At 38.3% G+C, this 13,986-nt stretch overlaps 1 protein-coding gene across 9 annotated transcripts in view; it reads left to right on the top strand.

Annotated features, from left to right (window-relative positions):
- DOCK3 (dedicator of cytokinesis 3) overlaps window positions 1–13,986 on the top strand; it is a 187,460-nt gene that overhangs the window by 96,721 nt on the left and 76,753 nt on the right. For all 9 annotated transcript variants that reach the window (XM_090147874.1, XM_090147873.1, XM_090147877.1 and 6 more), the window contains 2 exons: window positions 2,904–2,992; window positions 6,401–6,526. In XM_090147874.1, coding sequence (XP_090004000.1) covers window positions 2,904–2,992; window positions 6,401–6,526 — 215 coding nt within the window. The remainder of the gene's footprint in view (window positions 1–2,903; window positions 2,993–6,400; window positions 6,527–13,986) is intronic.

The raw sequence follows: 13,986 nt of genomic DNA, 5'->3' as shown, positions 1-13,986 counted from the left end.
TTCTGTGTCACTGTGGGAAGGATTTGTATCTTCCTGTGGTCAACTGAGATGTCCACTGCCCAAACCCAGCAGTGGAGGAGGGATGCTGAGATGGTTAGAGAGCTAAGATTTCATGTGGGATAGCCCCAGCCTAACCTCACCTGACAGGCCAGAAATGCAGCCTTAACAACGTTTTGGATAGCAGGTAGAGAGGACACAACTTTTCTCCGTTTCTCCTTCATTAGTATTTGTACATCATGCTTAATTTATTCCAAATTGTCTTTTGCTTGTATGATAATCAATGTTTGTTGAGTATTGGTAAGTGTACCGTAACAGGCTGCAGGGCTTATCTCACTGTTCTTGACAGTATATGGTGTGGTAATACTGACACAACCAAAAATTATTAGCTACCCTTTTTCTAGATGGCTTTAATTCCATTTACCAGGATACTATTCTTCAGTTCCATTATGCTGCAGCCAAAAAAAACTCTGTTGCCTTCACAGTAGCAGCTTCATATCATACCCCGATTTTGCCAACATTATGGAGGAAATCAATAAATGTTTTAAAATTTTGTAACACGTGGAACTAGTTTTAGAAAGTTATAACTCTTTCTCGAGACTGTTTTTAGGAGTCAAAAGCTTACAAACAGTTTTTTGAAGAGCTTTTTGTTCATTTTTTGTTGTTGTTGTTTAGGGTTTCCTTTAGGTAATAGTCAACAGGAATGAAATTTAATTCAGTTCTTTAATTCAATTGTACTTCACAAAGAATAAGATTCAGTATTACTGCTGAGTTAAATATTGCTGACTTTAGTTTGTGCTTTAAATATTCTGAATAACGATTGAATTTAAAAGGCAGTTAGATGTGATCAAAACACTTTTTTTTCTTCTTTTTTAACCAATAGAACTGTTTGTGACAAAGGTTCCATTTTGGGTTTTCATTTAGATTATTACACCTGTAAAATTGTCATTTCATCTGTGCTTACACTAGTGTGAAGTACATTACAGTATTGGTAGTGCATCTCTTCATTATGTGATAACAAGCTGTAGGTGCTGATAGCACTTTTTTTCCTGGAAGCTTAGCATCTTTAACAGATTGGTTATACAGCTTTACTCTTTATTAGTGCAAACAAAGCTATTCAGCTTTAATGTTCAGCTACATAAGAGTCGTCATTCCAATTGAAAGGAACTGTGGTTTCTTACTGGAGTTTAAGCCTGTTGCTTTACATCATAGAATCATAGAATCACAAGGTTGGAAACGACCTGTAAGATCATCTGGTCCAACCGTCTTCACACTACCACTGCTAACACAAGCTACTAAGCCAGACCTTGCAGGTCCTCTTCCGGACGCCTCTTGAATGCTGCCAGGGATGGCGACTCCACCACCTCCCTTGGCAGGCCATTCCAGTGCCTGACCACTCTCTGAGAGAAAAATCCTAGTTTCCTCAGCCTTTGCTCATCCACTGGGCTCTCACAGAAGAGAGACGTTTTGTTTTTGTATTAGGGAGCCCAAAACTGAGCACGGTGTTGTGGATCCAGACTGCCAGTGACAATTGAAACACATAGACAGACCACTAATTTAATATGTTTTGTAAAGATTGAGTAACAAAGTAGAGTTGTGAATGTATCTTCAACATCCTGACAGCAGCACAATTATGTATGACTGAGCCCTTTTATATGCTTGGCCCTCTATTTCCCTACAGTTCATATCTTGAAGAATCCCCAGAAGCTCTTTCCCAGCATACCTTAACAAGACCCATATCTCCAAAGGCAGAAACCCACTGAAGACGGGAGCACTTTTCAGTCCATAAAGCAACCAGAGAGCCTTTCCTACTGACTCATGGGAGCAGTTTTTTCCCCAGGACTGAGTGCTGAGTGTTTCCTTCCTAATGCAGCAGCAGGAGGAGCAGGGTCAGCAGCTGTGTTCTCTGCTGAGGACAGCAGGGTTCCTCAGTTCCTTTCTACTCCATTCTGGTCAGGAAGAAGAGCCTTTCATTGCATAACCTAGCAGGAAAGACAGAATTATCTGGAAATATTTATGAGGATTTTGTTTATAGACACTGCTTTTAGGTGGTGGACTTGGTAGATGTACATCCAACTGTTTTGAATTTGATTGTCTAATGAAGGACCATGCAGCCAGCTACACTGCATGGATATTGTTTGAAAAGATAATAATTTGCACACCAGATTTCAGTGTGTTATTGGAGCTGATGTTAACATTGATTTTTTAATAGCGAAATAATATTGAGTGGAAATATGACAAATCAGTTGACATCTAGTTATATTGTAATTTCTATCCTGGAAATGTGTCAAGGACTTAGGTACATAAAGTAAATGAAAATGGGAAATAATAGCATTTACTGTTAATGCTTATTGAAATTGCATTAAAAAACTCCTGCAGAGAGTGGAATATGTACAGAAGCATACATATCCTTTTCCTGCAGTTTGGGAGGTAGGGCTGCGTCATGTTTCAGGCACCCTGTAAAGTGTGCAGGTGAGCAGAAGACTTGCTGTTGATGGCTGAGATACTCAAAAATCAGATCTTTATTTTACCTTCCAAATTCTACTTTTTATTTCTTGAATCTAGCTTTGTTGTTGTTTATGATACACAGAACAGTAATATATAGCAACAGTTACTTCCAATTCAAAACCAATTTTCTATGTGCAGAGAATTCACTAAAGATATCTAAATCTTCATTACATCATGATACAAAGAATGAAGCAATTGCTTTAATGACAGAAGAGTCATGACAGCAGACTCAAAGATGTCCATAAAAAGGAGATAACTATTGGGGAAAATGTTTTTTCTCCTTTCACTTTTAAAAACAAAACTTATGCTCATGCATCAAAACCCCACAGTATTATTTCTGCCATAAAGTTGACTTTCTTATCAAGCTTTTATCCTGAATTGGTGTTCTTTTGCTTTAGGTGTAACAATGAAAATGAATGGTGTCAGATCCATGAAAACATCATTCGCAAGTCCAGCACCAAATACACAGCACCCAGCTCCAACTATGGTAAGTATTTACTTGTATACTTCTCTGGTAGTAAGAGCTGTAGATTTCCTTTTTGGAAACTTCTGATTATTCAGAATGCAGTATTTCAGTGACATGTGAGATTACACATAGCTGAATTTGTGTACCTACTGTGATGATTTAAATGTTGTTTAACCAAAATTTGTGTTCTAATTACAGATGTAAGCTTCCTTACCTTTGCCAATTTAACCAGGAATTATAATACGAACTTGATATCTTTCCTTTTCAGATACAGTTGAAAATAATACCGGTGTGATTTCAGCATGCTTAATTTTCTTCACCTTTTTATCTGTCGTGTTTAATTGTTCCAGAAGATCTCACCTGTGGAGAGAGCTAATGGCCTGCTACAGAATTAGCTCATGGTCTGTTGTAGTTATAGTATGTCTGTGCTTCTGAAAACTGCTAGCCCATGCTTGGATACAACGTTAGCAGCTATCAGCACTAGCAGAACTCCGCTGTGTCTTTGTGACACAGGCTGAGGTTGAGCAAACTTCACTGCTCAGGAAGAGAAGGATTAAAATTTATTCATTGGAATTTCCCTGAGTAAAACAATCTTCCTGTTCATCCTATGTTCCCTTGAAACTTCCAGGTATCGCACGTATCTACAGGTTGCTCTCCTGAGGATACAGTGCATTTGTGTGAATCAGGGTAAAACCAGATAGTAAATTTGTCTGTGGTACTTACCTCATTATGTAGAAAATTCTGTCTGACCCAAAATAAGTGGCATTTTCATACCTTCATTGTCACAAACACAAACATGGTAGTTTCAGTACTGAGTGTTCCATTACGTAGTTGAGAAGAATTAACTGCCTTGGCAGAGTGTTTACCACCTTTCGCATCTGCTTTTATTTTCCTGGTTAATGACAGATAAACATGGAAAGAATACATACATCTTTCACTCGTAACTTCATTAATAGTTTACTGATTTAAGGATGTAGTTGCTATTCCATTCCAAAAGAAGCTAGTGAATGAGATAGTGTTCTGCTTAGTTGCAGGTAGTTTTGCATTACTAGGTGAGGGTGTGATTCAGACAGGCACATGATATCCAAATACTATTATTGCCTTAGTGCCACTTATTTGCTTATTCAGATATTGTAGCAGAATATGCATTTCACAACCACATGAAGATGTTAAACATAACCAAAAAGCAAATAAAAGAGATTTGACTTTTGGGATTTGTAACATTCAAAGCTGATCTCCTTCCACGTTGTTCCTATTCCAGTGAAGTTTGTCTACCACTTATCTTTAAAATGTCCTGAATTGTGAACAACTTGGAAAACTTGGTCTGTTTGCATTAATTGCAACTGCCGGGTGCCTGCTGAAACATTCTTTTTTCAGATATGAGCATTTTTGAAGAGCAGAAGAAAAGGAAATAGATTTTTACTCTTGTCTTCATCTTTTTAAGATAATCATTTGAAACATATTAAGATCTAATGTATCTCTGGATCAAGAGTTTGAGGGTTGGCAGAAGTGCTGTCCCAGTGTGAGGGACAGTATTGCGGGCTGACATGATTTTAGCATAAGTAGTGTAATTTGGGCTTCTCATAACCTGTTCTTACAGTGCAGAAATGTTCAAATCACACTTGTGATTTGTGTCCTGAAAGCAAGCTCTGGTTGGTTCTCACCCTATCTCAGCAGCTCTTGCATAAGATTCATATCTGCTGCAGGGAATGGAAAAAAACTGGGAGTTTAAGCTGGATAGGAAAAGAGGACTGGAGTGCAGACTACCAGCCTCTTGGGGAGAAGCAGTAGGTAGGCAGAAGGATGCTGGAGTGTAGCATGTGGGAGGGTGTCAGAGAAGTGCTGTCTGTAATAATGTGCTGTAATATTACGTTCTCTATTTTTAGTGACTACCTCATATAGGTAATAGATCAACTTTGGTACTATTTGCTAACTACTAAAGGTATTGCATGTGGGCTGGATATTAGTGCTTTCAGTTTCCTAAAAGTGTGTTTAACGAAATGACTACATATTGTTTGCTAAGCCAATATATTCAGCTTAGAAAATAGCAGAATTAAAGATGGTTCGTGCAAGAATATGTATAAAAGGCAGTTTTTGCTTGTGTTGTTCCACACAGTGAGTAGAGAGGATAGAAAGAGCTATTGGCTATCTTTCACTGAATGAAATAAGGATTATGGAAAAATTACTACATGAATGTGATTCTCAGTGCTTTTTGTGCATGCTTGGCGGATGAGACTAAGTCTCCATGGCTGGTCTTAATGCTGGCATTTTCTGGCATCATAATGCTTCATTTTCTAACTTTACCAATACATAATTCTCATTTTATGGGTGTGGTATATCCTTTAAATTAAATGCTAATAGAGAGAGAAGTTAAACTAACTGTGCAGTTATTCCTAATGAAGCTATTTGGTTGATACACTGAACAAAGCGACATTGAAAGAGCTGGCTGCTGAGCATTTCTTGTTCTTGTTTTCTAAATTCATTTTTACCTGTTGGTTCTCATGAAATATGTTGAGATACAGAATTTCTCTGAATTCAATGTTCTTACATGAAGTAGGTCAAGAATCAAGTGGAACATTGCTATTAAAGACACTTCTGGGATGTCCTACAGGGTTGTGTGATGCAGTAGTTCACATAGAAGTGATGTTGCTCATATATGTGTAGTAATTCACTGTAGATGATGTATAGAAATAATGCTAAATACTTCAACTTGTGATGTTGTCACGGAATTAACTAGATCAGTTTATGCCCGTGACAGGGGGCAGTAGGCCCCTGCCCTCCCCACCCCCTGCCTGGGCCCACAAAATGGGAAGGAAGGGGGAAAAGGAAAAAAACAGCGGCAACAATCTATGGAGGTAAACTTATTTTACTAACTATGATATCGGAATGCAAGATAACACAATAGAATACAATCTAATTGAAATTGAGACTAATAAATCAAATAAGATATGAGAGAGAGTTCCCGAGACCAAGTCAAACCTGAAAAAGCTTGGAACGGCTAGGAAAGCACCTCCAGCACCCACTGCCAGGCAGTAAGAGACCGCCCCCCCCGGAAGGGTCAGATCCCATGACTTCCGTCATGTATAGGGACAGGTACCTGGAATTGGAGCATTAACACTTTATTTCCAGTACATGATGTTTTGATGTGGAATATTGAAAATCAAATAAGCAAAAACCAAAACCATGACAGATGTGTCATTGAAATTGAGTATTCTGACTTTGAAAGCATTGTAGTTTATATAATATTATGCTCCTAACTGATCACTCAAAGCAGATTTGTTTCTGCCATTCCACTTCTAAGTGATTTCAAGGCAAAAAATAACTCTGAGTATTTGCATTAAATTTTATTAAATTAACCATAGATCAAAGCAGTTTTTTAGAAATCTAATTCTTAGGCCTAAAAAAAGAATATTTCTGTGTTTTTTTCAGGACTTATAATATCTCTTCAGCTTCTTCGTGGTGACATGGAGCAGGTTCGGAGGGAAAACCCCATGATCTTTAATAGAGGTGTTTCTGTTACCAGAAAGCTGGGTTTCCCTGATGTCATAATGCCAGGTAAGCATAACAGCTCTAATCTTAAAACATTGGTCATGTTTTTTTCATGTTCTCCTTAGACAACCATCAAAAAATACTTTTCTGGAAGAAGGTTAAAAATACAAGAGTTGTATTATTTGTCACTATGTGCCAATTGCAGATTCTGGGAGGCATGCTGAAACAGTTTAATCAGTGGACACTCAATATTCATATTGAAAGTTTGCCTAATTTCCTTTTCCTCATTTAAAAATCCCCCACGTAGACTAAGCATGGAAATGTTTATTTTAAAATGCATGAAGTTTCTTAATAGTAATCTAAAGCCTGACTGAAGAGTTTCTTCTACTTTGCCACCTTGATTTTTGGAGTTATTGTGATCCTTTTACCCTGGTGTATAGTACATGAGGCTGCAGATCTAGTCTGATTTTCCAGCTGATCTTACAGAGCTCCTAGTCCCTGCAACAGCTGCCTTGGCTGAGGCATTGCTGTGTTCCATTTACTCCTTGCTTCTGGAGCAGCAGCTTAAGACAGTTGTCTTTTTGGCATGAATTGAGGTAGGCACAGCATAGCCAAGAGTTCATTTAGAGAGGAAACTGGAACCTAGCCAGTCACACAATCATGGATACAAAACCTGGCATTAAACAGCCTTAATTTTTACAGTGTAATAAGAAATGGGCTTTCTAATTATGTTGCACGTGTAGCATTTGAAATACTACCTTATTGCTTTGCAATATAACAAGACCAAGGATGACTTTGCAGACATAAGAAATTTAATAATAGCATAATGGGAAAACTATCAGATTTTATTACTGGAAAGACTGCAGTGACACATTGGTATCAAAAGCAATTGTTGTAGCTTTACTGTGGAGGCTCTTGAGGAAGTGCAATAAAAACTGAGAATATGTGGGAAGAATTCTAGAATCCAAAGTATAAGGGTTTAGAACAGTATGTTTTTATTTACTAATGCTCTTGAAAGCAGCTGTAATATGGTCTTCCCTGTTCCTGCTGAAATGCTGCTGTAACTATTTGTAAAGCTAGAACTAGAAATGTAGTTCACAGGCCACCATATTGAAATAACCTGAAATTGGTGTCAGTTCAGTACTGCGGGTTATAAAGCCAATTAAAAATTTTAGTTCCTAGTGACCTTAAAGCAATCAAATAGAGAAAAGATTAAATATTGTGTGCAGATATGCAGACACTGCCTACATGATGGTCTGCTGCAATTGAGATGACATGTAGATGTCAGCTAAGAAAGCTAGAAGAGTCAGCATCAGAAACAATTTAACAAAAATTTACTTACCCAATTCTCGTGCAAGAATTGCACTTCTGTGTTTGTAGAACTGCCCCTCAGTTTCTTCAGACCATTTGATTTCAGCAAACTTAAAAAATGGCTTTGTAGCCTTGGTGTTCCCCCTAAGCCTGTTTCTGCAGCCTGCCATAGTGGGCCTGTCTTCCCTGTGCTTTTGCTTACTCATAGGGGGTGAGTAGGCAAGTTAGCATTGTTCTGGCAAAAGCTGTTCCTACCCTAAACTTCAGAGATCCTGTATCTAGTGAAGCTAATTACAATTTCCAAACCTAATTTCTCTTTGTAATTAAGAACACTAGAGAGAACACTGCTTCAGTGCAAAGGAGGTCAACCAAATTATAGATAAGTTGTTACGATCTTGATTATATTCAGCTGTGACACCTTGGACATTTAAGTAAATGAAAACAAGTTTCCAAAGCGAATGCCTGCAGTGCTCCCATCTGCGTATGTATGGTAGTGACATTCCCAGGTCTGGTCACCCAACAGCTTCTCAAGTTGCATCCCTCACAAAGACATTCTGTTAAGTTACTATTACTAGCTAGTGTCCTTTTTTTCTTTTTCTTTCTTTCTTTTTTTTCTTTCTGAGGAAATGACAATTTCTATTGGGGAGAACAGAGGGATTTTAAGATGATAAAATACTTGGAATTGGATACAACTGGGACAACTGAGAGAGACAGATTGGTCTGCTGAAATTACTAATACAACAAACATGAAAGGACTACCATTCTGCTATTAAATGCTTACAGCCCCTCTGAAGGTGCTGAATACCCAGAAGTTCTCAATTCAAAGGGGATGCAAAAGGTCCACACATACAGTCTTGATGCCAAGCTTCCAGGCATTTCTGTTTAGAGAAAAAAAAAAAAGGCTTTAATTTGTAGAGAAAATGCAGTTTGTAAATGTGCTTTTGAATACCAGATAGAAAAGCCAAGGCAGTCATGGTGTGTGGACAGACTTTCACCACAATGACGAATGAGGATATTGCTAGAGTAGGGATGGGATGCAGAATGAGATAGTTGTGAACAGTGCTCTAAACAAAAAAAATTCATTGTCCTGGATATTCTTTAACTGAAAAATTAGGAGATTAAAATACAACGTAGCTGTGCTGATGCCGTTGATATTATTTGTTCTATTAAGTATGAATTGTGACGGCAGATATTTGCAGATCTTTATTTTTTAAAAACAAAAGATGAAACTGGTTTGAGTTTACATGATGGCTACGACAGAGCATTTGGATAAAGGAAGTTATCCTTCAGATGGGTTAGCAAAGCTAGGAGAATAAGGAATGACCGTCAACTCATGTTGTGTGCTTTGTGTCCACATCATTACAGCCAGAATGAGACTGATAGGACATACTACTGTAGTCTGGAATTAGAAAAGATATAATTTACAAAACAACCAGATGAAATCTTTTAGCAGTTCTCAGCCATGCCTGTTTCTTTAATTGTCTTTGTCAAACTTCCTTTTCCTTCCTTTGCTTCAGAACTGTTTCTTTCTCATGAAAGATGGGTTTTCCTACCTGGGAAGAGCACAGAAAGTGCACATAAAGATATGTATTTTGCAAGTGGATGCTGATTTTAAAACAGTGTGATTGAAAAATTATTTTCATGAAGCAATTAATAAAGGTTATGTCACCTAATACTGTCAAAATTTGCAACGGTAATTCTGCTGAACCAAGGAATGTATTTTCTTTAAAGCAAACAGAGCTGACATTTCAAATGAATCATCCTGGTGATGGGTTTTAACATCTTCATTTTCTTTTTTAATAGAAATTCCTTTCAAATACAGGCGTCTTAACCATTGTAATTCTGTAGCTGTGTCTCTCCACACAATTCTCCTACCCCATTTTTTAGCAGTAGCACTTGTTTCTGTATCAAGCTCATTTTTGCCTCACTCAGAAGAGCATCATGAGCGGACATCATTAAGAAATTAAGTTAAACCAGTCTTGATGTGCTTATATCTTGCATGGTTATGCAAGATATGCAATATATATATATATGTTAAAATATTTTGAAATAACCATGCCTGCCTTCGGTTTTAAGTATAAATTGTTCTTTGTTTCCTGTTGTGTTGTGACCTGAGAAGAGCATCATGAAGACTAATGCTCTTTTTGCCCAAATCAGAAGGGAATCAGTCAGCACAGACTCACAAAAAGGTGGTGGGTTTTTGTTCCATTTTGGTTTTTGGTTTTTATTCTTTTCTAAGTTGCCATTGGGTTGAAGAACGTCCGTCTGATCTGACAATTTTACCTTTCCCCAGAGATAAAAGCTCTGAGGCATGTGCTGCTTGCCTTTTGGATTGCAACTTTATTTGTATACAGAACTTGCTGATCAGAAATCTATTGCATAGGCATGGCGTTTGTCAGTTCCCTAAAGGACATCCCTTCCCTTCCCCATGTGCTGATAAGTATTCTGTCTTTTACTTTGATCCTCTGATGAAAAGTGCATGCTTCATCTTCTACTTGTGAGTGATGTTTCTTTCTCTTTTTTTTTTTTTCTCTCTCCTTGTCTTAATTTCCTGGCTTCTCTCTCTTTCCTTTCCTTTTATTGTCTCCCCTTTCTTTCTGATGCAGAGATGAAGATAGTTGGGTGTAAGTTTCTGCTTTTCTGTGTAATGTCTGCTTATTGCTTGCTTTTTCCCATTTTCATATCTTTCATGGAATGTTGGGGATTGGTAAAGGTAACAAATCATAACATTACAGAGAAATTTTAGTAACAGAGGCTTCGTCCTTCCTGTCTCTTCATACCGCAGGCCAGCTTAACACATAAAAAAGATTCATCAGTAGTAAAGGTGAGGAAAATCTCAGCATCTGCTCTCTCAGATGGCAGAAATACAGTGAGAATTGGACGTGGCAGCACTCATCAGCCATCCTCAGAATATTCAGGGTGATGAAATTGATGAGGCTGAAAGTTACAGTTATGTAATAATTACCCCCCAAAAGCTTTTACAAGGAGAATAAAGAACGTTTTTGTCATTAATCAACTGTCAGAAAATGGAAAGTAAAAAATATTAATTTGGAGGACATAACATTAAAAATTCAACTTACAGCTACTGGCAGGAAACTGTTCCAGACACATCACTGAATTTAAAAAAATCATATTGTTTTCCAGGCACAAAAGTGCAACAGTGGATATCAAATAATCTACTAAGCATTGTTTGTTCAGTTTTTAATTACAAGAATTGAAACAATTTGGGTGTTTTGTTCACCAAAAGCTAGAGGGTCACACAGAGTTGAACTTGCACAATGTTCCATTTATAGAGGGGGGGAAAAGTTTCCTTTGGTAGGTAGGCAGTCAGTAAAACCTGTGTTTCCCTTTACCAATACAGTGTTATTTCCAGTAATGTTAATAGTTGCATGCCATCAATACCTCAAGAATTTAGAAAGTTAATAAGTTACACTTAGAAGTGTTAGATTAAATACAGGCTGTTTCTGTACATGGTTATTACTTTGCTATTCAAGTCCTTAGTCTTCGAGTGGAAAACCTGCAAAACCCGAATAAATCATTCTTATCCTAACACAATTATTGTCCATTGGACTATTTAATGTTATAAAGTCTTGACAATTATTATTTGGAATGTGTACAATGTGTAAACACAAAACCAGTATTATGACTCTTACATTCTTTTCCACCTCTTGCTTAAAATAAAATAGTTTTGGGTGATAGGAGAAAGGACTTCACTTCAGTGTAAGCAAAGCCCACGCAGTTAATACTCAATGACCTGGTAATTTGAATACAAATTGTATATTTGACATGAGGCTTTCTAGTTAGATTTTAAAAGAACAGTAATAACCAAAACAAAACCCTCATAAAAGTGATGGGAAAATAAATGAAGGGCAGCATGAGACATCACAAAATAATTCTTGCTATTGTGAGAAGCGCTGTATGTCAAGACATTTCATAAAGATTTAATCTCAGGAACTGCGTATATAAAAACTGCATATATTTTGTGCTAAGGAGCAGTTCACATTCGGTTTTAAATTAAAAGCACTTGTTGAGGGATGGCCTTTAAAACTAATACCATTCTGAAAACTCACTGGCTGCTTCATTTCATCCTGACATTGAGTGTCCTCAGTTCAAGTGCCGCACACCGCTTGGAACCTACAAATGCTTTTGGCCCACTGGCCTCCTAGCACTCTTTCTTCCTGTGCTAATGACAGGAGGCCAACACTGACCCACTTTGATGACTGCACTGTTCTCCTAGTGAGGATGGGAGAGGCTGCTGAGATGCACACTGCCACACATGCTGCTTTTCTCCTAGAGTGCAAGAGAAGTGTTGTCACTTCCAAGCCAGAACTGTTTACGTGGAGGTGTCTGCTTTATTAACGAGCCCTTTATTCCTCTCTTTTTCTATTTTAAGACAGAATTCACCAGGGGAAGAGCTCTCTGTGCCAGGGTTTTTGACTTGCTGTGTAGCTATTTTTTGATGTCAGAGCTGACAAGGATCTCTTGATTCTACTGATCACACTTCTTGTTTTGTCACATACGAGCTGCTGCGTCGTGCAATCTGCTTGTGCACTTGTGAGCTGCTGTGCAGAATATTGCCTCTAGCCTTGCAATTTGCATACTCAGAACAAAATGTCTGACACACTGCTCTGTGTCCAAGCATTTGCTCTGTTTTCTGTGGATCCCTTTACAGTATCTGAGCTCAGAAACATCAAGAGTGACAGCAGCAGCCAGGAGAAAAAAGCTAGCAAGGACATAGTAGGAGCTGAGGTTAAGTAACATGCTAGGAAGAGGGAATTCTTTGTAGAAAGGATTTTTTTATGGTTACACACTAACAAACTTAAGTCACTGAGTTTCTGGCTTTAACTCCAGACTTTGAAGAAGCAGATGAGCGTAGTGCCTGAGAGTAACAGCCTTCAGTCGTTTCTTACTTTGCATAATGGCCTTTTCTGGTTATTTCTAACATGCTATAAACTATTTTTACAAGAAAAGGTGCTCCATTACACTTCACTGAAGTACTTTTTCCCTTTTTTTCCTTCATTTTGATGCAAATCCACTGTTATCTCAATTCCTCTGCCACCCACCCCACAGGCATTATTTCAATTAGTGAAGTAATATCCCTCCTGGTAAGCTTAATGGAAGATTAGATGCTATATGTACACCGAACTCTGCATTTAATTTAGACTAGGAAACGATTTGCAATCTGACATCGGACTTCGTGTGGCATACCCTGTTCTGGAGAAGAGGCCATAAATAAGAATCTCCCAAATGCTAATTGTATGGGTACATTTAATTTCTATTAAGAATCACAGCATATAAATTGGATTCCTTCTTCCTCATCATGCATGCTGCTTAGAAAAAAGGCTGGAGGCTGTTAAGCAGGAGGAGTTTCAAAACAAAAGCCCTGACTTGAACTATCTTCAGCTGTGACTTTTACATTTCTTTGAAAGTCCTGTGGTCAACATATAGGTGGCTTGGCTGCACTTTAAACAGCAAGAAAAACACACAGATAATTTTCTCTGTACAGCGTTCCATGTGAGCTGTTCTTTGATGAGAAAACCAGACTGAATGCTGGAGGGCTTTCGTGATCCTCTCGCTGTCATCTTCCTCCCAGCAGTGAAGCACTGCAGTCTCGGAGGCCTCGCTGTGATTCATGTCCTGCTGCCCACCCTGTGAGCCCGCCCTGCCAGCAGGGCTCATGGCAGAAGGAGGGCATTTTGTAAACAGATTCCCATTCACAGGAGTGCTAGCAGAGAGCACCAAGTGGCAGCTACAGAGTGTACTTCTGTGCCTGAAATGTACTGCTCTCCAGGATAAAAATGATCATAAAGGCAAGCTTCTGTTGTTTGTCCCTTCAGTAGGATCTGGGGTGAATTTGGTGGGGTTAGAGACTTCAAGAAAAATTTGAAGTGCATCTCTGACCGACAGAAAGATGTCCCTTGTTGCCTGAAAGCATATGCTTCTTACTTCATAGTGCTTCTGATTAATAAACAGATTTAATGGCATCTGCTTCTCCGAGTACTGAGTTGGAAGAAATCAGGCATTGGAGGAGTCTCTGCTTTGCTGGATAACCATTCCACCACTTCATTTGTTAGTCTTTTGAGGCTGCTTAACAAAATCCTTGCCTTGAAAGGGTTTGATTTCTAGTTGTTTAAAATTTGTGTGTTTTTTCATACTGCCCTTTCGTACATTTCTCTTTGGGACAAATAAATTAGGAGTGAGAGGTCACAGAATGG

This window comes from Phasianus colchicus, chromosome 11 (assembly GCF_987193195.1).
Source record: "Phasianus colchicus chromosome 11, bPhaCol1.hap1.1, whole genome shotgun sequence".
Taxonomy (NCBI): domain Eukaryota; kingdom Metazoa; phylum Chordata; class Aves; order Galliformes; family Phasianidae; genus Phasianus; species Phasianus colchicus.
The sequence above is the reverse complement of the archived record's forward strand: the minus strand, read 5'-3'. Positions and strand labels throughout refer to the sequence as shown.